The 22,885-nt window shown below is 47.7% G+C and overlaps 2 protein-coding genes across 7 annotated transcripts in view; both read right to left on the bottom strand.

Moving 5' to 3' along the window:
- Positions 1-38: 38 nt before the first annotated feature.
- Positions 39-9,066, bottom strand: DHRS11 (dehydrogenase/reductase 11). Its single transcript, XM_033183803.1, has 7 exons — positions 8,703-9,066; positions 5,683-5,892; positions 2,587-2,681; positions 1,793-1,922; positions 1,081-1,173; positions 807-872; positions 39-682 (listed from the first exon to the last, which is right to left on the bottom strand). The coding sequence occupies exons 1-7, from the start codon at positions 8,847-8,849 to the stop codon at positions 641-643; spliced, it is 783 nt and encodes a 260-aa protein (XP_033039694.1). The 5' UTR covers positions 8,850-9,066; the 3' UTR covers positions 39-640.
- Positions 9,067-11,388: 2,322 nt separating this feature from the next.
- Positions 11,389-22,885, bottom strand: part of GGNBP2 (gametogenetin binding protein 2) — a 52,260-nt gene continuing 40,763 nt past the window's right edge. For all 6 annotated transcript variants that reach the window (XM_033183787.1, XM_033183791.1, XM_033183793.1 and 3 more), the window contains 6 exons: positions 21,303-21,497; positions 17,088-17,238; positions 15,929-16,054; positions 15,696-15,844; positions 14,633-14,881; positions 11,389-12,033 (listed from right to left, as the gene is read on the bottom strand). In XM_033183787.1, coding sequence (XP_033039678.1) covers positions 11,830-12,033; positions 14,633-14,881; positions 15,696-15,844; positions 15,929-16,054; positions 17,088-17,238; positions 21,303-21,497 — 1,074 coding nt within the window. In that variant the 3' untranslated portion in view covers positions 11,389-11,829. The remainder of the gene's footprint in view (positions 12,034-14,632; positions 14,882-15,695; positions 15,845-15,928; positions 16,055-17,087; positions 17,239-21,302; positions 21,498-22,885) is intronic.

Genomic DNA, 22,885 nt, shown 5'->3' with positions numbered 1-22,885 from the left:
GGGAAAGAATGGAAAGACACTCCTGAAGCCAAGGCAGATTGGTTGCAATTTTTCTTTTTTAATGATCACCATGAAATCCTCTGGACCAGGCCCTGGTATTCTGCTGCCATAGTCAGAGTGGAGGGATGACCCCACGAGGGGACAAGAAGCCAAGATTGGGCTGGAGAGCCCAGAAGGAGAACGAGAAAGGGGAGAGGGAGCAGTGGGGCAGGCAGAGGAGGAAGTCTGGAGCCCTGGATAACCACGCAGATATAAGGTGAAGGCCTCCCTCTGCCACCCCAGCCCTGAGCCACAGAGGTTGAGGTGCAAGAAGATGGGGGGAATTTTGGCCACAACTCCTTTCCCATATCAAAGGGAAGAGACTGAGAGCAGACAAAGGCCAAGGAGCCCAGGGGGGACCAAGAACAAGTTAACAAGTAAATCAATTAGGGACACCACCTCCTTTCCCCAGCCCATTTTCCACATTTACAACCGAAGCAATTTGACAAGATGATAATAAAAATCTCAAACAAATTGTCTAGCCCCTGGTCAGGGTGTGGACAGGAAGTGGTATCCAGTGATCCAGAAATCAACACCTAAAATCCAGAGGCAGGAGGCAAGCCATGAAGGATGGGGAGGGAAGGAGGAGCTCCCACAGTCGCTAGGTCACCTGCTCCGTGGGCCTCATCTGGATGTCTCCAATCTGTGGAAGGCACAAGGCATGAGGCAGCTGCGACACTCTCCCCTAGCCCTGCAGGGCTCCCTGCTCCCCTCCTCTGGGGCTGGTTGGGTTCCTCCAGCAAGTGGACAGTCAGGGCCAGACTCACCTGGATGTGTGGGGGGGTGCTGAGGACGTAGATAACAGCCTCGGCCACATCCTCGGGTTTGAGACACTGAGAGCACCAGGGGAACGGGTTGAGACAAGGACAGAAGGGACTCAAATTCCCTCCCACCACTGAGCTCCTCTGCAGCATCCACATGTCCACCCCAACCCTCCAGGAGGAGCCACAAAAGCTGGAAGGGTGGAGTCTGAAGGCTAAGGTTCCCTCTGCCTTCATTTAGGGAGTCAGTGGCTTCACCAGGCCCAGAGGGAGGCCCCACCTTCATTTGCTCATAGGTGGCAGCTGCCTTCTCAGGGTCCTTGTCGTGGAGTTTGAAGGCGAACTGTGTCTCCACCACACCTGGAGAGATGCACTGGGCCAACAGAGAGGGCCTGCTCAGGGACTGAGCTTTGTCAGGCCTTGGGGAGGTTGAGGGGAGAAGATGGAGGCCACAGAACCCCAGCTTCACAGTGATGGCTGCCCAACATCCAGCAGCCGCTTCCTCTCTCCGAAGCTGCCGCTGGCAGTGACCACAGTGATACCTACCATCTACAGAGCCTTTCCTATATGTCAGGTAAACTTTTCACAAAAAAGTGTCCCTAAAAAGCTCATCATCTCCTTTTCACAAGTGAGAAGGCTGAGGCTTGGGGAGCTTCAGTGACTCACTCACGATCATGTGGCCTTCAAGAGAAGAGCCCGGAGTCCCGGTTTCCAGCCACTGTGCACCTGGTTTCCCACAGTCCCTTGCTTTCCCTCAGGTCAGCCCCCTCCCAGCTCAAAGTCTAAGTCTGGTCCTTGGCTCCTGGATCAGTGAAATGAGGAAATGAAGGGCTGCACAGGGCCATGCCGGGAGCAGCAGCACCCACTTCTGTGCCAGTCCACTCCCGGGAGCTCTAAGCGGCACATTCTGAACATGGGCTTCCTGAACGGTGTGTGTGGGTGGGGAGGGCCTGCGCCACCCCGTCCCCACCAGGGCTAGGCCACAGCCTCACCGTGGCTCGGATGTGGGTCTGGGCCTCCCGAAGCTCTTGCCTCAGTCCCTCTGTCAGCGCAGTGACGGCGTACTTGGTGGCACTATAGAAGTGGGTCACAGACAGGGGTAACACTCGGTGGCCAGACATGCTGGGTGGGGAGAGGAAGGGGAAAGAGGAGAGAATGAAGCTCCAGGGAGACCAGCAGTGCCCCTGCCATACCCGGTCAGCCCCACCACCCAGATGTGCACCGGAAAGCCTTCTAAAGGGGACCTCTAGTGGCCATCTCACAGCTCACTAATCTAATTTTGGTTATTCAAACAGCTTCGGAAAACCCTCCTTTTCCTGGAAGTTATCCCTAAGCTGACCACAGAATGCACTCGCCTGGTGGTGCAGAATGTCAAAACTCTTTCCATCTAATCTGTATGTTCACTGATATGGTTCTATTGGGACATCTCAGGGCAAGCAGAGGCCATGTTCCCCCTCAGACTGGAGCTCCCCAGTGGCAGATACTGTACATAGTCTTTCTTTGTGCCATGAGGTGGGGTTCATCCCCAGGCCTGAGGAATAGAGGCACTCAGTCCCAGGAGAGGCCTCAGGCTTCAGCTGTAGAGGGAAGGAACTGAGCTGCCCATTCCAGCCAACCAGGGGATGGTACTTGACAACATTATTCTTTCCCTCACCATACTTGTGCCATTCGGGTATTAAATCCATACTTTCCCACCAAGGAAACTAAGGTCCAAAGAGGTCAGGTGAGCTGCAGCATATTACCCAGCCTGGTGGGTAGGTGGTACCCCTTGGCCACCTGCCCTCACCTATTGATGTTAATGATGTGCCCATCGTCCACATTCCGCTCCTTCATGGACTGGTAGGCTTCCCGTGTGCAGATGCTGAGGGCCAGCACGTTCACCTGCAGGCCAGGGAGGGCAATGAGGTGTCTCCACTCCAGCCCAACTGAGCAAATGATGGAGCCACAGAATGCTAGGGGGGAAGGGGGCAGTGTGGCATTCCAAAACAGTGTCCAGGTCCTCCCAGAGACCAGCCACAGGCACAGGGCACCTTGTTTTCTACACAAGATGCCCCTCTCCTTAAAGCTGCAACCCCCAGTTGATAGCAGAGGTAGCTCCTCACCTGGCTGACCCCCCAAGTTCCTGCAAACAAGAATGGAAACCCTTCAAACCCACTCCTGACCCAGGAGACTCTGTCTTGGCCATCTCCTCTACGAACAGTAGCACAGACCCTCTTATTCCATAGGGAATCATTTCCATTTCTTCCCCCAAATACCCCACTCTTCTCTTCGCTATGGGAGTCTGGCCCTGCTCCCTCCTAAACTGCTCAAAATCCTTACCAAAATGGCTTACAAATCTCTCTCTTCTGGCACAGAGCCTAGCCTTTCCCTGCCTTCCTCAGCTACTCTCTGCTCCTTCCCCATCCCCTCCCTTGAGATGAGTGGAGAAGGCCTGACCCTCCTTTCTGTGCCTTCCTTTAACCTGGGTTACATCTACAAGACTAGGCATGGAGACTCTAGAGGGTCAGGTAACTTCTCACTCCTACTCCCTCTGGCAGAGGCGACCCCCACATCCCCATCCTTCAGGGAACAGAGGTCTGAAGGCGTGTCTGCTGCAAAGCACCTACGCTGCCCCACCCATTGGCCCCGCTCATTAGCCTCACCCAGAGGACAAGCAGAGATAAAGCTTTTAGCAGGCCCTCAGGCCTCTCCTCTTAGGAAGAGAGGGAACCAGCAGGAGATCAGACGTTTCTCTTAATCAGGTGTCAGAGCCTGCCATGAGAAACGGAACACCTTTGGTGTGAACCTGCCTTGGTGTTCATGGCAGTAGGAAGAGATGCGTCCCAGGACAGGGAGGTTTCCAGCCCTGTTTCTCATCTTCTTGGCAATGTGGGCTTGTGAGGCAGAGAACTCAGCTCCTGGCAGGTAGAGTAGGAGAAAGAGATACCCTGGGACCAGGTGAGTAAATCTCCCAGGTCTAGGGGATCGGGGCAGGGAAAGAGAAGATGCCTTATAGGATGATCCTAATAGATTTAGATAATATTCAAACTGAAAGGAGCTGTAGGAATTTAATGTAAGTCCCTCATTTTACAGATGGGCGAGTTAAGGTCCAGGTTTAGAGACCCATGTGCTGTGAGTGAGGACCATGGCTCTGATCTCCAAGAAGGCTGAGGGCTTCATTTTCATGGTTTCATTTCCAGGCCCAAGCATCTATGAGGTGCTAAGATGAGGTGCTAAGTCTACTGTCAGCAGATGGGAAAGGATTGTGGGGAGAGAAGAACATCCCATTCACACACTGCTTTCAACTTCTCAGGATACTTTCATACCCTACTATCACCCTATCATACCATCCACAAGTTGAAAACCCATGTCCTGAAAGTTGGGTTTGGCCTGTGCATGGTTTCAAAACATTTTAAATACCCTTCCAACATGTACTAGAAAGTTTCACTTATTCAATAACTATCTTTTGAGTGCTTATGGGATCAAGCTATACCAGAGAACAAAACAGATAAAAATCCTTGCCCTCATGGAGCTGACATTTTAGTGAATGGGAGTGGGGGGGTATCACATAATATCAGACTCCCCACTTCTCTCAAATAAATCATAAGATCAGCCAGGCGCGGTGGCTCACGCCTGTAATCCCAGCACTTTGGGAGACCGAGGTGGGCGAATGATAAGATCAGGCAAGAGACCATCCTGGCCAACATGGTGAAACCTCATCTCTACTAAATACAAAACAATTAGCTGGGCGTGGTGGTGCGTGCCTCTAGTCCCAGCTACTCAGGAGGCTGAGGCAGGAGAATAGCTTGAACCCGGAAGGTGGAGGTTGCAGTGAGCCAAGATCATGCCACTGCACTCCAGCCTGGTGACAGAGCAAGACTCCGTCTCAAAAAAACAAAACAAAAAAAAACCAGGCCACACAGGGACCACACCACCACAGAGGAACTATGTAGGATTTGAGCAGTGGCTGTGTGCTTCCCCACACTGTGGACCCCTCCTAACCTCCCTTACTCCTTTATGTACCTACCTGGCTCCAGGGGACATTGGAGTTGTGACCCCAGATATTGATGACAGAGGTATGTTCATCCCAATTAAATGTGACAAGACTGAAGCTCAAAGAAGGTAACCAACCTGCCTAAAGTCACAGTTACTAGTGAGGCTAGGTAAGAATATCATCTCTTGTCTCTTTTCTTCCTTTTCTTCCCATAACATCACGTTCCCAAGCACCCAGGCACAGGGATGACAAGTGGGAAACATCCACCAGGCAGCAGTTCTCTCCCCTAACAATCTTTCTTCTAACACAAGCAAATCACTCTAGACTTTAAGAACTACCTCCAGGTTGGGCGTGGTGGCTCACGCCTGTAATCCCAGCACTTTGGGAGGCTGAGGTGGGCAGGTCACCTGAGATCAGGAGTTTGAGACCAGCCTGGCCAACATGGTAAAACCTCGTCCCTACTAAAAATACAAAAAAATTAGCCGGGTAGTGATGGTGGGCGCCTGTAATTTCAGCTACTCAGGAGGCTGAAGCCCCTCTCCTTCATCGTTTGAACCCGGGAGGGAGAAGCATTTGAACCCGGGAGGCGGAAGTTGCAGTGAGCAAAGATCATGCCACTGCACTCCAGCCTGTGTGACAAAGCAAGGTTCCACCTCAAAAAAAAAAAAAAAAAAAAAAAAACCTACCTCCAGGGGCTCAAAGAAGAGAAGAGCTGATATGGCCATTCATCTACTCCCTATCCCTCTGGTAGGGCAAGAAGCCAGGAGAGAGTCAAGATGCCCCAGGTGGGAACCTGAAGCTCCCTCTTCCTAGATGTTCTATCTCCAGCTGTACTCTGGTTCACAAACCCCTGGCTCCCCTCTCTCCTCCCCACCCTCCACCTGGAAGATGGAGGCTTGGAGCTCTTACATTGAACATGTCCTTCCAACCGCTGGTGCTGCCTGAGAGCAGGGTGTCAGGCCGGGCTAAGCCGGCATTGTTGATGCAGATGTCTACACCGCTGTGCTGAGAACGGATAGCCGAGAACATGGAGAGGATGTCCTCTTCATTTGATAGGTCACATCTGTAGGGGATCAAAGTCCCGGGGTAGCCTGCACTCTTACATTCAGCAGCCAGCTCCTATGAAACCCAACGGGGTCTGACTGGGGTGAGCAGCTCACTCCCACGGCTCCCCAGCCAGCCTCAGACCCCCATCCCTGTCACACTCATAAAACACGCTCCTTTGGCAGCTGACCTTCAGCCACGTAGATGTTGGACTGCGCATCCCCTAAGTTTGTCCTCTTTGGTCAAAGTCCAAGGGATGACAGTGCTCCCTGAGTGACGGAGGGAAAAGGTTGTGATCAAGGGAGAAACCTCACTATAAACTCAAGTCTTGGCTGGGTGTGGTGGCTCACGCCTGTAATCCCAACACTTTGGGAGGCCAAGGCGGGTGGATCACTTGAGGTCAGGAGTTTGAGACCAGCTTTGGCTAACTTGGTGAAACCCCATCTCTACCAAAAACACAAAAATGAGCTGGGTGTGTGGCTACTTGGGAGGTTGAGGCACAAGAATCACTTGAACCCAGGAGGCAGAGATTATAGTGAGCTGAGGTCATGCCACTGCACTCCAGCCTGAGTGACAGATCAAGACTCTGTCTCAAATAAATAAATAAATAAATAAACTCAAGTCCTGGGTGGAGCAGGGGCCAGGGATCTAGCGAATGGAGAGCTCTCTCTTTTCTGCCTCTTCCCCAACAGGAATACCTCTTCTGCCCATAGGTAATATGCGCCTCTCCACCACTTCATGCCTCTCCACCAGCACCAAGAGTCACTGGTCTGGTTAACCCAGCTTCTTCTCCTGCATTGTGTCAGCCAGTCCCTCATCTCTGAACTATTCCCCTCCCCTTGCAAACTGCAGCCAGCTGGCTCAGAGTTCTCAGACATGCCTTTCAACCAAGCCCAGCTGCCAATCTTCTCTCCCTACCTAAAGGAGGGGTCAGAAAGTCAGGATAGATTATTTCTCTCTGAGCCCTGGTGCACCACCCTCCCCTCTGAGGTTTCTCAGAAGACTATGAGGCAAGTCAGGTGGCAGGTGCCATCGGGCATGCCCTGTGCATCTCCAGGCCCTCAGCATGCCGAGAAAGACCTCAGAAGGCAGAGCCACTGAGAGGCAGCCCAGGGGGAAGCTGACATTCAGAGGCAAGAAGAAAACATGCTCTGTGGCCTTCTTTGGAAGCCAGTGACTGGGCACTTGAGCCTTGTGAAGGTGACTGTGTAGGCATGGGCGAGGGGGAGGAAGCATGCGGTGCCCTAGAGGAAGGGCAGCTTGGCCAGCTGCCCTGGCCTGGAGCCCCTTCTTCTTCCCAAGACGAGCCAGGAATAAAGGACTGGATCGGGTGTCTTGGGACATTCTTTTCTGCTTTAACTTTCTGTGAGTTCAAAAGGTATAGTCCTCTGAGAATCAGATACCCCCCTTTCACCAGATTTTACCCACGTTTGATCACTTCAGGAAACAGGAGTTTTCTCTGTAGGAAGCTAGAACCCAAATTCTGCTTTAACATCAATGAATCAATCAGTCAAAGCAGACTGTGGGCAAGGAAGCCTGCAGCTCTCCCCTCCCCTGGCACACATCTTCCCACTTCCTCCTCTAGACCCAAAATTCCTGCCACAAGAGAACCAGAAGGGATGCGCTCAGAATGTATTTCTCCCTGTCATTGCCTTTCTGTTGCCCCACCTGTGCCACCTGATCTCCCTACCTCCCCTCAGTAATGATCTACATCATGTCATCACCCTCTCACAACAGGGGCATTCTCTCTCAGACATGGAGTCACCCTGGGACTGAGTGATCGGCCTGGGGATCCCCTTGGGGCTCAGACCCCACTTCCTGGCTAGTTTGCGGTAGGGGAGTAGGTGAGAAGGCAAGAGTCACTTCGGAACTAGGGAATCCAGTTGTTTAATCCCTGGCTTGATCCTCTGGGCTCCAAGGCTGGGCTGGGTCCTGAGCTCCTCAGAATAGAATAAAGGGAGGGCAGAGTGGGGCAGTGATGGAGCCAGGTGACCTTGGGATTATCTGGGTTATAAAGTGTACCTTTGGTCAGCAGCAGGGGAGGGGACAGTCCTCCTTCCTGTATACCTTCTTCCTCTGCCCCCACCCAAGGCCTCCTTACCCTTTCCCTGCCTGAGGACTTTGAGCACAGTGGAGATAAAGCCCTGCAGCTAAGCACTAGCTCAACACTGAGAGTGAGCTTGCAGGGCACATCCAGAGAGCCTAGGACAGAAATTCCTCCCTGCTCCAAAATGGCCATCTTGATTTTTCTCTTAATTCTGAGGACTCCCAACCCCACGTCAAGAGAAGCGTAAGGAGTTCCAGGCTGCTTTATACTCTCAAGGTTTCCGCCCTATTTCACCCACTCTGTTCGCCCCAGGAGAGTGGAGGAAGGCCCACTAATGAATATTCCATTCACTCCTCATGCCACTGGGCATGAGTTACCCACGAAGTGAGGGGGCGGGGCTGAGGCTCTTCAGTAAAGCTCCCACCCCCAACCCCACCCTCAGTTCTGGCTCCTGCCCATCTGGTTGGCCAGCCACCTTGCCCTGCGTGGTGGGTGACTTCTGGGGATTAGAGGCACTTGGCCACCCGGGGTGAGAAGGCCACAGGGGTGAGACCACCATTCCCGACCTCCGGTTTCCTCTTTCCTCGGGCCAATACCCTAGGCAGAAGCGAGGGGCGGGCGGCGAGATGCCGGGGTCGGAGATTCGGTAACTCGAGCAGGGGCTGTCAGGGGAAACGGCTCCTTCAAAGACGAGACTTAAGGGGAAAGGAGAAACCTGCCTTAAGGGATCCGAGAGGCCGCCCCCACTACAGCAAAGGGCCCTGGCGTGGCGGGCAAGTGAATCCGACTCCGGGGAAACGACCCGCCCGCGAAGTCCCCGCCCCCGGCCCGGTCTCACCTCGATGTTGCTCACGGTGCGGGCGCAGCCCACCACCTTCAGTCCCTGCTGGACCAGGGCCCGGGCCACGGCCGCGCCGATGCCCCCCGAGGCCCCCGTCACCAGCGCCAGCCGGTCGCGCCACCGCTCCATGCCGGGCCTGGCCATGGGCCCACGCCGCCCGCCCACCTAGCTGGACGAGGGCGGCACCGGGGTCGAGGAGGTGACGCCCGGCCGCTCTTCTGCCGCTGCCGCCGACCTGCTGGCGTCCGAGCCGCGCCTCGACCCACCAGAGTCCCGGCCTGCCTCCGACCGGGACTCCACCCTCAGGCCCCCGGCGATCCGCCACATCCAGTCGGAGGCCGCCGCGGCCCGGCCGCCCCGCCCTCTGAGGGAAGCCCAGCCCCGCCCCTTCCGCCCAGCCCCGCCCCTTCCGCCTCTCCGCCTCTCCGCCCCGCCCCGGCGTAGGGAAACCAGGCTGCGCGGGAGAGTCTTGGCAGCTGGCGGCGCCGGAGCGTCCTGGCAGCTGGCGGCGCAGTTTGCCCAGTGAGCGCTTCCCTTTGGGGTCAGGGAAACCGAGGTTTAGCGCGGGGATTCCTCCAGCCCCAAGGGCGTATACTGAAGCGTCCCGCTTAGTCTCCCCTCTCTACTCCTGAACCCTAATGCCAGGATGAGGAATTAAGGGCACTTAAGGTGACCCCAACACTCTTCCACACCCTCCCAAACCCGTCGGTGGCTGATCGGAAGGGATTCAGCCCAGAAAACGCCGAGTGTCTCCGCCATCAACGCTGGGTGACCTTGGGAAGGACTCATTCACCCTACCTGATCCCTTGGCTGTATTAGCCACGGAAAACTGAAACACTCCCAAGTACACGTGTACTGGGGAATTCTGTCCCTAAATGGCCCACTGTGTCCAACTGCCCTAGACCCCCACGCTTACCCCTACCCTACTGTAGCAAATGTATCATGATATATGCCAAAGATTAAAACAGTACCTAACATTTGTTGCTTATGGTGTAGCAGGCATTTTAAATATAGTAACTAATCTGCACAAACGCTCTGAGATAGCACATATTGGTATCTTAATTTTAAAGATGAGTTTACTGAAGTGGTGAAGCATGCTTTGGGCCACAGGCAGTCCAGTCTTAGGCCAGGGATGTGCTCCTAAACTGTCTTCACATCATTATCGCTTCTTGGGTTGTTGGTTTTGTTCAGAGCAGAGCTCGCTTTGCTAAAAGTGCTGAAAACTGCGTACTTAATATAGCCATTCTCTTAAAGAAAAAGCATCTTTGAATAACCACCTGACTCCCTTCCAGCAAGCAATGGAGTAAGCAGTGAATGTGACTTGTTTATTCATTCAAAAACACTCATTTGCCTATCCTGTGTTTGGCCCCAATGGCAAAGATTAAAACTGAATTAAATCAGCCTTTGCTTTTAGGGATCTCAAAAGAACATTTGACTCTAACAGTGGTGAAGAGGGGATTCGCCTCTGAGCCAAGGGCTGTGGGAGACCCAGTCATATTTTAGATTCTGGGATGAAATAAAAAAGGGTCCAAGAGGAGTCATTTTACCTCTGCCTCATTCCTATACAACATTTAGATTTGAAAGACAACTCAGGAGGTGGATCCAAGAAATGACACTATGAAAATTCAATCTAAGTTTCTGCTGCTGCCCACTTGAAATCTAACTCAAAATCTGCTTAAAAGCACATAAAATTCACTCCACCTCCATTGCACAGAAGTACTGACTGTCCCACAATTTGTATGCTGCCACCAAGTATTATAAACATGTAGACACAAATCTCTAAGCATCATGTGTCTACCAAGCTATTTGACTTGATCTTTTAAATGTCAGCAAAATGCTATTCCCGGGGGAAACTCTCTCCTTTGGTACTCACAGCTGTGACAGCAGTAAAGTGTAAGACCACAGTGACTTTGTTACTGGACACCAGATAAGGCTGAACCTCACATGCACAGCCCACAATGTGGTTAGCTCTCAGTGCAGCCTTCTGAGCCCAGTCTTACATGTTGAGCAATTACTTACCCAGCAACCCTTGGTTGAAATTCTGCCAAGTTTTGTTTTTATTCTTCTAGGTCAATATGAACCTCTGAATTTAAGAGGTACTTTGTGTTATGAATTAGGGAACCTTTAATAAAGCAGTTAAAGTCTCATGGGAAAGTAAGATGTTAGCGAGTATTTAAAGTATCTCCTCAAAAGAAAAAGACTGGAAAACTGCTTTTCTCAGTTGTCAATTCTCATCACAGGAAGATTTTTGTCTTCAACAGTCTGTATCTGTCCTTCACCCTTTCTTTTATTTATTTATTTAGTTTTGAGATGGAGTCTCGCTCTGTCACCCAGGCTGGAGTACAGTGGCTGGATCTCAGCTCACTGCAAGCCCCGCCTCCCAGGTTCACGCCATTCTCCTGCCTCAGCCTCCCGAGTAGCTGGGACTACAGGCGCCGCCACCACGCCTAATTTTTTTGTATTTTTAGTAGAGACAGGGTTTAACTGTGTTAGCCAGGATGGTCTCGATCTCCTGACCTCGTGATCCGCCCGTCTCGGCCTCCCAAAGTGCTGGGATTACAGGCTTGAGCCACCGCGCCCGGCCCCTTCACCCTTTCTAACATCAACACTGGACAAGCACTAAGTCCACAAGTGGCAAATACTAAAGTACTGCCACACATTAAGTAGAAACATGTACACCAAATTTTACTGTGCATATTAATAAATATTCTTTATTTTAAATTTTGCACATTGCGCTTTAACATTACATCCAAACATTTTGCAAGTGGATGTCTACTTTGTAAAACCATATATTCAGCTCATTGTCATTTCTGTACAGAATTATAAGTACAACATTACTTTTTGCCACTAAGTTGCTTTAGTAAGTCTCACAGGAAGAGAAACATTTAATGAAAAGAGATGGCTTAAATCATATGGCAGGCCTGCGCAGCCACGCAACTAAAGACACAAGCCTGAAGAAAGAACAAACTAATGAGGATACCTCCACCGTCTCCCAAAACAAGAAAGAATCACATTGATTTAAGATAAAATTTTGCCGTAAGTCACTAAATTAAGAGTTTTTCAAAAGAGAAGGCGCAGTAGTCATCGTGAGTGTTTCATTGAAAGACAGAGCTATTTTATTTATTTAATTTGCTCCAGCTGTTGTCAACCAGCCACTACAAATGGGCCTCTTGTGATCATTTAAGCGGCAGTATTTATTAAATTTCTCCTTCAGATGCTGTCGGTATTGTTCTCTATTGCTGTAGAAAGACTGGTTATTAGCCATAAATGACTGTATTTCATCTTGTGAGATAAAGATTTCCTCATCTGAAGTACATTCAGACTCATCCTGCAAATCAAAGCAGTAGTTAAGACTATGACTTAAGAATGCAAAAAGATACGTAATGGAGGACAGCTAAACATTAAACCAGTCTAACTTTTTAGTTTCAGTTTGGTCACATAAAGCCTTAATTGGAGTGTTTGCAGAATAAGCATCATGTCATTCTGCCTAACAAAGTAGTGAGAATAAAATCTAACCCCTTAAGTTGAAACCTTGAATCTATAATTTCTCCTAGAAGCCTATGAGCCTAGCAAACTACCACCATACCTTGGTCTTAAAAAATAACTAATTGGGCCGGGCACGGTGGCTCACGCCTGTAATACCAGCACTTTGGGAGGCCGAGGCAGGCAGATCACGAGATGAGGAGATCGAGACCATCCTGGCTAACATAGTTAAGCCCCGTCTCTACTAAAAATACAAAAAAATTAGCTGGGCGTGGTGGCAGGCGCCTGTAGTCCCAGCTACTCAGGAGGCTGAGGCAGGAGAATGGCGTGAACCCAGGAGACGGAGCTTGCAGGGAGCCGAGATCGCGCCACTGCACTCCAGACTTGGTGACAGAGCGAGACTCCTTCTCAAAAAAAAAAAAAAAACCCAACAACAACAACAAAACTAATTGAAGATGTTACAACTAGTTACCACATTTTAAGTAGCCAGACTTATCTCTAGCTAGTCCTATCTTGAAACATTCATCTCCACAAACTAAGTAAAAGATAACCATTTCTTACTTAAGAAGTTACACAGCATCACCATTAAACTTTTACAACCATTAAAACTTTTAAACTTTTAAACATTGAACTTATACAGGTGGTGGCTCACACCTGTAATCTCAGCATTTTGGGAGGCTGAGGCAGGAGAATCACTTGAACCTGGGAGGCAGAGGCTAGAGTGAGTCAAGATCATGCCACTGCACTCTATCTAGCCTGGGCAACAGAGGGAGACTCCTCAAAAAATAAATAAATAAATAAATATTGAAACTAAACTTTACAACCATAAAAAAGAAAAAAACTAGCCAGGCGTAGTGGCTCACGCCTGTAATCCCAGCACTTTGGGAGGCTGAGGTGGACAGATCACCTGAGGTCGGGAGTTTGAGACCAGCCTGACCAACATGGAGAAACCCAATCTCTACGAAAAATACAAAATTAGCCAGGCGTGGTGGCACAAGCCTGCAATCCCAGCTACTCGGGAGGCTGAGGCAGGAGAATCACTTGAACCCGGAAGGCAGAGGTTGTGGTGAGCCGAGATCACACCATTGCACTCTAGCCTGGGCAACAAGAGCAAAACTCCCTCTCAAAAAAAAAAAAAAAGAAAAAAGCTAATATTCCAAAGGATTTGGTTTCATCAGGACTCTAATGGAAAAGATACCACTCTTCTCCTTCCTCCCCTCCTCCAAGGGCTACCTATACTATGCACTGGGTCAGTTGGAATCAGGTAAAAAGTCTCAGGAACTGGAGTCTTATCCTACATGACACGTAAAAGAAGAAAGCAGCCTCTAGTTCAAACTGTACATTCTTCCTGGTATGGAAGGGTGGCTACTATAACTTGCCAATCAGAAAGGCAAAGTTTGCTTATAGTAACCCGCTTCAGGGAGGCAGACTCCTGAATATAATGCTACCTCTATCCTTTCTCCCAACTACAGATGGTCCTGACTTACACTCAGGTTTTTTTTTTTTTTATTGGGTGCTCTGTAGCCCAGGCTGGAGTGCAGTGGCGCCATCTCAGCTCACTGCAAGCTCCGCCTCCCGGATTCACGCCATTCTCCTGCCTCAGCCTCCCAAGTAGCTGGGACTACAGGTGCCCACCACCACGCCTGGCTAATTTTTTGTATTTTTAGTAGAGACGGGGTTTCACCATGTTAGCCAGGAGGGTCTCGATCTCCTGACCTCGTGATCCTCCCACCTCGGCCTCTCAAAGTGCTGGGCTTACAGGCATGAGCCACCACGCCCGGCCAGGTTTTTTTTTTGAGAGGAAGTCTCACTCTGTCACCAGGCTGGATTACAATGGCACGATCGCAGCTCACTGAAACCTCCGCCTCCCGGCCTCAAGTGATTCTCCTGCCTCAGCCTCTCGAGTAGCTGGGACTACTAGCGTGCACCACCATGTCCAGCTAATTTTTGTATTTTTAGTAGAGATGGTGTTTCATCATGTTGGCCAAGATGGTGTTGATCTCCTGACCTCATGATCCGCTCACCTCTGTCTCCCAAAGTGCAAAGTGCTGTGATTACAGGCATGAGCCACTGCACCCAGCCTTACGTGGGATTTTTTTTTTTTTAACTTTACAAAGGGTTTATTGGGTGTTGAATGTATTTTCGATGCAGCAGTATTTTTGAGTTATAATGGGTTTATTGGAATGTAACCCCACTGTAACTCAAGGAGTACCTATAATGTCTTCTACTGAGACAGAGGCAGCCATGGAAACGTGCTCCAGAGCAGATGCATAAACCATGAGTGGAAGGACAGAAACGAAGCCCCCAAAGAATAATGAAATACTACCCTTAATTTCTTATAAGCTTGCTTCCACTACCTACCTTAAGCCCTCAAATACTAACCCCTCCCACATCCACCCTGTTCCCAAACCATTATATACAGTAAGACCACATGGAATACTTACAAGGAGTTCAACTAAGCTCTTGGCACCTTTTCCAGAATCGGGACCAAACAATGTTTCTGTAGGTTCTGCAAACTGTGGTACATTTTTCCTATGCTCAAACCAAGGTAGTGGCTGCCCACCCTTTTCAGAGCTGCAACAGCTTTCAGGATGTGTATCTTTGGTCTTGTCACGGTGAAACACTGTGTGCACGGTATTTCCTGAGGTCTCTCGATTACCTGGATCTGTAATACAGCTTCCAAGCTTCTGGATCTGATACCACAGCAAAGGATTTCACAGGTAAAAAGGCATGAAATAATAGCAATTATTCTTTAAAGAAAAAAAAAAAAAAAAGCCAGGCACGGTGGCTCACACCTACAATCTCAGCGCTTTGGGAGGCCAAGACAGGTGGATCACTCGAGGTCAAGCGTTCAAGACCAGCCTGGCCAACATGACAAAACACCATCTCTACTGAAAACACAAAAATTAGCCAGCCATGGTGGCATGTGCCTGTAATCCCAGCTACTTGGGAAGCTGAGGCAGGAGAACTGCTTGAACCTGGGAGACAGAGGTTGCAGTGAGCCAAGATTGTGCCACTGCACTCTAGTATGGGCGACAGAGTGAGACTCCACCTCAATAAAAAATAAAAAAATAAAAAAATCCTGACATAGTATTAAACCTTTAGAAGGAATACTAAGTAATAGCAACAGCTGGCATTAATTTACCAGGCACTTACTATGTACTAGACACTATGCCACACCTGCCAATATATACATTCACTTCACCTTATTAGAACCTAATATAATAGGGACTAAACAATTTGTTTAAGATTACATAGCTTATAAATTTAAAAGTATAAAACGAAGAATTGAATTTCTAACTCACAAGGACTGTTGGACAAATGACCACATCTCTCTGTGCCCCCGACACACACTCTCACATGATGAGCAACAAATGGAACTGCATAAATATGAACTCATTCTTAAAAAAGTAAATCCTAGCAGCTAAGCTGCACATATGCCACTCCAAGGAAAACAAGTGTTCTCTCAACAGCAAAGGTTTAAGAATTATAAGTTATGACACTTACATGTTCATCACATTTCAATATCTTGCTTTTCTTTTTCTTCTTTTTATTTTTTCCTTTTATGTTGTTCTCTTCGGAATTTGCCCAACATTCAACACAACTATCACCATCATCCTCTTTGTCTTCACAGTGATGAACACAGGAGTCATCACCTGCAGAAATCAATAATCCTTTTTAGTTATGTTCTTAACTCAGCCATGTAGTAGAAATAACTGGGAAACTTAATGTGAACCTACCGTGTTCATCATGATTACAAATGCCTTCAGTGCAGGCAACATCCGAACCCTCCCGAGAACCTGTTTCACTCCCTTCCATGCTAGATGAATATCCACAATCACTACCATTACAGTGTGGAGATAAGCCTGAGAATAAATCAAGTGAGAGTTACAATTAACATACCAATAAGTATATTAGGACAGAGTGAACCCACTGGGGACCACAGAAAAATCTCATAATTAACGGCTTATTAAAAGTAGAACATTTCCAATGAAGGATTTTTTTTTTAAAGTAGAAAGTAAATTAAATAATGAAAATATGATTAGGAGGCCGGGCACGGTGGCTCAAGCCTGTAATCCCAGCACTTTGGGAGGCCGAGGCGGGCGGATCACAAGGTCAGGAGATTGAGACCATCCTGGCTAACACGGTGAAACCCCGTCTCTACTAAAAAATACAAAAAACTAGCCGGGCGACGTGGCGGACGCCTGTAGTCCCAGCTACTTGGGAGGCTGAGGCAGGAGAATGGCATGAACCCGGGAGGCGGAGCTTGCAGTGAGCTGAGATCTGGCCACTGCACTCCAGCTTGGTGACAGAGCGAGACTCCATCTCAAAAAAAAAAAAAAAAAAAAAAAAAGAAAGAAAATATGATTAGGAATTTACCATTTTTTGTTTTTGTCAAAAAATATGTCAAAGAACATAAAGAAAAAGGAAATATTAAGTATCTGACTAAATTATATGATATTCTTGGGACTATAAAGCAGTTTTAAAATTCCAGCTCACAGAATCTCTAAAAGCTCTTACATTTAACATTAAGAAAGAATAGCGTTGGCCGGGCGCAGTGGCTCAAGCCTGTAATCCCAGCACTTTGGGAGACCGAGACGGGCGGATCACGAGGTCAGGAGATCGAGACCATCCTGGCTAACATGGTGAAACCCCGTCTCTACTAAAAAATACAAAAAACTAGCCGGGCGAAGTGGCGGGCGCCTGTAGTCCCAGCTACTCGGGAGGCTGAGGCAGGAGAATGGCGTAAACCCAGGAGGCGGAGCTTGCAGTGAGCTGAGACCCAGCCACTGCACTCCAGCCTGGGCGGCAGAGCGAGACTCCGTCTCAAAAAAAAAAAAAATAAAGAAAGAAAGAATAGCGTTAAGAGTTGATTTTAAAAAGAAACTATTTACTTACCTTTCTTTATTTTAGGGGACCCCAAAAGATTGCCACTGCTAGGACAGGTACATGACGTATTTTCATTGGTAACAATTACTTCTACACAAGTATTACCATCTTCAGTACTGCCACAGGCTTTGCAGCTGCTATTTTCTATGAAGTCTGTTTCCTTTCAGGATCAACATTAAGAGACAGTCAAGAGCTTTACTCCGTAACAGCTACACTTTATTCCCTAGATCAAAACTATTTTCATCATAACACTAAGATGTGGCGTTTTCATTATACCGACACTTACACTGACAGTACAAAAGTAATGGTGGGTAAAGATATTCGTCCTTAGCATAAATCAAGAAAGTGCCAACCAAGGTGTACTTAGAATCACTGTATTCTTACTGTATTCTTTTTTTTTTTTTTTTTGAGAGGGAGTTTTGCTCTTGTTGCCCAGGCTGGAGTGCAATGGCGCAATCTCGGCTCACTGCAACCTCCACCTCCCAGCTTCAAGCGATTCTCCAGCCTCAGCCTTCCCAAGTAGCTGGGATTATAGGCATGTGCCACCAAGCCCAGCTTATTTTGTATTTTTAGTAGAGATGAGGTTTCTCCGTGTGGGTCAGGCTGGTCTCGAACTCCTGACCTCAGGTGATCCACCCACCTCGGCCTCCCAAAGTGCTGGGATTACAGGCGTGAGCCACCATGCCCAGCCGAATCACTATATTCTTCAATTGTCAAGCGCTCTCACAAACATAGATATTTCACTTATGAATGTCTTTGAGGAAGCTGTAAAAATATTAATTGTACTAAATATCAACCACAAATACATACGCTTTTTCCTTTTTTTTTTTTTTTGAGTAGGGTCTCCCTCTGTCACCTAGGCTAGAGTACAGTCATACAATCATGGCTTACTGCAGTCTCAAACTCTTGGGCTCAAGCAATCCTCCTGCCTCAGTCTCTGAAGTAGCTAGGACTACAGAAGCACACCACCAGGCCTACTTTTTTTATTCACTTGTAGAAATAGGGTTTCATTATGTTGCCCAGGCTAGTCTTGAATTCCTGGCCTTAAGCAATCCTTCTGCCATGGCTTCCCAAAGTGCTAGGATTACAGGCATGAGCCTCCACGCCCTGACAACAGAAATCTTTTTAATAGTCTATGTGGGGCCAGGTGCAGTGGTTCATGCCTGTAATCCCAGCACTATGGGAGGCCGAGGCAGGTGGATCATTTGAGGTCAGAAGTTCAAGATCAGCCTAGCTAAGATGGTGAAACGCTGTCTCTACTAAAAATACAAAAATTAGCCAGGCAAGGTGGCAGGTGCCTGTAATCCCAGCTACTCAGGAGGCTGAGGCAAGAGAATTGCTTGAACTGGGACAGCAGAGGGTGCAGTGAGCCAAGATCACACCACTGCATTCCAATGTGGATGACAGAGTGAGACTTTGTCTCAAAAAAAAGTCTATGTGACAAACTTCGAGAAGTATGCTTAAAGCACTTCTGTTGCAGCTGTCTCAAGGAAACGTACTTGTGCAACTTTTTGAGGTGCAAGCTGAACTTTTTTCCTGGAACATCAAGTTCACTTGAAAGAATAACTGAAAGACAAACTATGGTTATTCAGACTTAGATATTTAGCAGGCATTTTCTCAAAAATGAATGAAGTCAGTCTGCTACTTCAAGAGAAACAATGAACAACTGTTGTCAATGATAAAATTCAAACACTGAAACAACAATCAGAATTCTGGCCTTGCAACCAGCAGTACTATGAACTTGAAGCTTCCTAATACTTAGACTTTTCTGACCTGCATAACTCAGTGAACTTTGAAATAAATTCCAATGCATGATATTACGAAACAATGCATTAGTAAAAGATCTATTCAAAGTCTAATATAGTCCAATGGATTCTAATTTAACAGAGTACAAAAAGGTCATTGATAAGGCATCAGAATGCAATGAATCTTTTAGAAACTACCACTGGTCAAAGTATAGTATCGAAGAATATCCACAACTATCTGAAAAGGTTTACATTAAAATGCTGCTCCCAGCCAGGCATAGTGGCTCACTCCTGTAATCCCAGCACTTTGGAAGGCAGAAGTGGGCAGACTGCCTAAGCTCAGGAGTTCAAGATCAGCCTGGGCAACATGGCAAAACCCCGTCTCTACTAAAAATACAAAAGAAAATTAGCCAGGCATGGTGGTAGACACCTGTAGTCCCAGCTACTTGGGACGCTGAGGCACGAAAATTGCTTGAACCCAGGAGGCGGAGGTTGCAGTGAACCAAGATCTGCCACTGCAATCCAGCATGGGTGACAGAGCGAGACCCTGTCTCCAAAATAAAATACTTTTCCTACCATATATATCTGTGTGAGACTAGACTTTCTTCATATGCTTCAACCAAGCCAATAAATGGAAACAGACTGAATGCAGAAGCAGATACAAGAATCTAGCTTATTCGGTTGGGCTCAGTGGCTCACGCCTATAATACCATCACTTTGGGAGGCTAAGGCGGGCAGATGATGAGGTCAAGAGATCGAGGCCATCCTGGCCAACATGGTGAATCCCGTCTCCACTAAAAATACAGAAATTAGCTGGCCATGGTGGTGCACGCCTGTAGTCCCAGCTACTCGGGTGGCTGAGACAGGAGAATCACTTGAACCTGGGAGGTGGAGGTTGCAGTTAGCCGAGATCGTGCCACTGCCCTCCAGCCTGGCAACAGAGCAAGACTCTGTCTCACAAAAAAAAAAAAAAGAACCTAGCTTATTCCTTTTAAGACTAACATTAAAGATGTCTGCAAAAAATATATAATACCATTTTTCTCACTCTCATTTTAGAAAATAGTTATTTTTGAAAAATATTTAGTTAACATTATTTTTGAAGGAGTTTAAAATTTATCTTTTAATTTCTAATATAGTAAATACTGTTAAGTATAACCCACATAAACAAAAGCTCATTGAGTACTTTAATTTTTAAGAATGTAAAGGGATCCTAAGACCAAAAAGTTGAGAACTGCTCTAGGTCATGCACAGAGGTGGCTTTCTACATTTAGACTTTGATCTAATAGTACATTAAAGTCAGGTAAAGAGATAATTACCCAACATTGTCTTTATAAAACAAAGACATGACATTAAAATTCTGGCTTATACAGACTACAGTAGGAAAAAAGCTGATATAAAAACTGCAGGAGCTCACAACTGGAAAAGCATAGTAAAAATGCCCAAATCTAGCAAAAAGCAATATAGTTAACCCTCCGTATCTATGGGTTCTGCATCCATAAATTCAACCAAGAATCAAAAATATTTGAGGGGAAAAAAAAATCAACCTGCATCTGTACTGAACATGTATAGACTTTTTTCTTGTCCTTCTTTCCTAAACAATACAGTATAACAACTATTTAAACAGCTTTTAATTTATTTACTTTGAGAGAGTCTCCCTCTGTTGCCCAGGCTGGAATGCAGTCACACGATCTCGGCTCACTGCAACCTCTGCCTCGTGGGTTCAAGAAATTCTCATGCCTCAGCCTCCCAAGTAGCTGGGATTACAGGCGTGAGCCACCACGCCCAGCCCTACATAGATTTTACATTGCATTCGGTATTATAATTTAGAGATAATTTAAGAATACAAGAGGCCAGGCATGGTGGTTCATGCCTGTAATTCTAGCACTTTGGGAGGCTGAGGTGGGAGAATTGCTTGAGCCCACAAGCTCGAGACCAGCCTGAACAACATGGTGAAACTCCATCTCTACAAAAAATACAAAAAATTAGCTGGGCCTGGTGGGGTGCACCTGTAAGTTCCAGCTACTTGGGAAGCTGAGGTGGGAAGATGACATGAGCCTGTGAGAAGAACACTGCAGTAAGCCATGACTGTGCCACTGCACTCCAGTCTAGGTGACAGAGTGAGACCCTGTCTCAGAAATAAAAGTATAAGGAGGACATGCATAGACTAGATGCAAACATTACACCATTTTACATCAGGAACTTGCACATCTGCAGATTTTGGTATCTACAGGAAGTCCTGGAATCAAACCCCACAGATACCAAGGTATGACTGTACTTTTTTTTATTTAAAAAAAATAGAGAGAGAGATAGGGATCCCACTATGTTGCCCAGGCTGGTCTTGAACTCCTAGGCTCAAGTGATCCTCCAGCCTGGGCCTCCCAAAGTGCTGGGATTACAAGCATGAGCCACCACACTTGGCCTGTACTACTATCTAAAAGCAATACATATACACTTAAGAGCTGATATTAAGAAGTATTACCTTCTCTTGGCTTACTTCCTTTTCATCTGCTGTTTGTAAGGGAGTAGGAATATCACACACACACTTATTTTTTCGTCTATTCTTCCGTTTTTGGCGCTTCTTTTCTTGCTTGAGTTCTCTCACTCTTTCTTCTTCCGAAAATTCCTCACAAAGTTGTTCCAATCTGCTAATACCCTGTACTTTTTCCACGGTCATCTATTATAAAAGTAAGGTTGAGGGTGAATATTGGTCAGAACTTCGTTTTTTGTTTGTTTGTTTTGTTTTGTTTTTGTTTTTGTTTTTGAGACAGAGTCTCGCACTGTTGCCCAGGCTGGAGTGCAGCCGCATGATCTCGGCTCACTGCAAGCTCCGCCTCCCAGGTTCATGACATTCTCCTGCCTCAGCCTCCCAAGTAGCTGGGATTACAGGCGCCCGCCACCATGCCCGGCTGATTTTTTGTATACACGGGGTTTCACGGTGTTAGCCAGGATGGTCTTGATCTGCTGACCTCATGATCCGCCCACCTCAGCCTCCCAAAGTGCTGGGATTACAGGCGTGAGCCACCGCGCCCGGCCCCTGTGTTTTCTATGGTAATATACACACTCCTATTCCAAACCAGCAAGATTCTAGTTTTAAATTTCAGATTTTTTTGTTTTGTTGTTGTTGTTGTTAAGACAAAGAGTTTCACTCTGTCACCCAGACTGGAGTGCCATGGCACCATCTCGGCTCACCGCAACCTCTACCACTCAGGTTCAAGTGATTCTCCTGCCTCAGCCTCCCAAGTAGCTAAGACCACAGGTGTGCGCCACCACGCTGGCTGATTTTTATATTTTTAGTAGAGACAGAGTTTCGCCACGACGGCCAGGCTGGTCTCGAACTCCTGGCCTTAAGTGATCCGCCCACCTTGGCCTCCCAAAGTGCTGGGATTTTTGAGAGCCACCATACCTGGTGTAAATTTCAGAATTTCAACACAGCAGAAGTAAACATACCATTTCCTCACATAATGAAAAAACTATTTAACCTGATTAGATGATCCAGTCTCTGAAGGCACAAAAAAACAAAGAGAAAAAGGATAAGGGCCGGGCACAGTGGCTCACGTCTGTAACCCAGCACTTTGGGAGGCCAAGGCAGGTGGATCACGAAGTCAGGAGTTTGAGACCAGCCTGACCAACATGGTGAAAGCCCTGTCTCTACTAAAAATACAATTAGCCACAAGGCCGGGCACAGTGGCTCATGCCTGTAATCCCTGCACTCTGGGAGGCCAAGGTGGGTGAATTATGGGGTCAGGAGATAGAGACCATCCTGGCTAACTCGGTGAAACACTGTCTCTATTAAAAATACAAAAAATTAGCCAGGCGTGGTGGTGCACGCCTATAATCACAGCTAATTGGGAGGCTGAGGCAGGAGAATAGCTTGAACCCGCAGAGACTGCACTGAGCTGAAATCACACCACTACACCACTGCACTCCAGACTCAGCAATAGAGCGAGACTCTGTCTTAAAATAAAAATAAAAAAAAGAAAGAAAAAGAAAAGAATAAGAAATGTGAAATGTGTTCACCAACTACTACAAACCTCCTCAGACTCCTCAGAATCAGGTACTTAA

The sequence above is a fragment of the Trachypithecus francoisi genome, unplaced genomic scaffold, assembly GCF_009764315.1.
Source record: "Trachypithecus francoisi isolate TF-2019V2 unplaced genomic scaffold, Tfra_2.0 Lachesis_group20, whole genome shotgun sequence".
Classification (NCBI taxonomy): domain Eukaryota; kingdom Metazoa; phylum Chordata; class Mammalia; order Primates; family Cercopithecidae; genus Trachypithecus; species Trachypithecus francoisi.
The sequence above is the reverse complement of the archived record's forward strand: the minus strand, read 5'-3'. Positions and strand labels throughout refer to the sequence as shown.

What these genes read in the sequence shown, in the direction of transcription:
- DHRS11 (XM_033183803.1), bottom strand. Translation starts at nt 8,849, where the DNA reads ATGGCCAGGCCCGGCATGGAGCGGTGGCGCGACCGGCTGGCGCTGGTG. An exon ending in GCACCGTGAGCAACATCGAG is followed by an intron (nt 5,893 to 8,702) that starts GTGAGACCGGGC and finishes TGGGTTTCATAG; the next exon opens with GAGCTGGCTGCTGAATGTAA. An exon ending in AGACCCACATCCGAGCCACG is followed by an intron (nt 1,174 to 1,792) that starts GTGAGGCTGTGG and finishes CTGTTGGCCCAG; the next exon opens with TGCATCTCTCCAGGTGTGGT.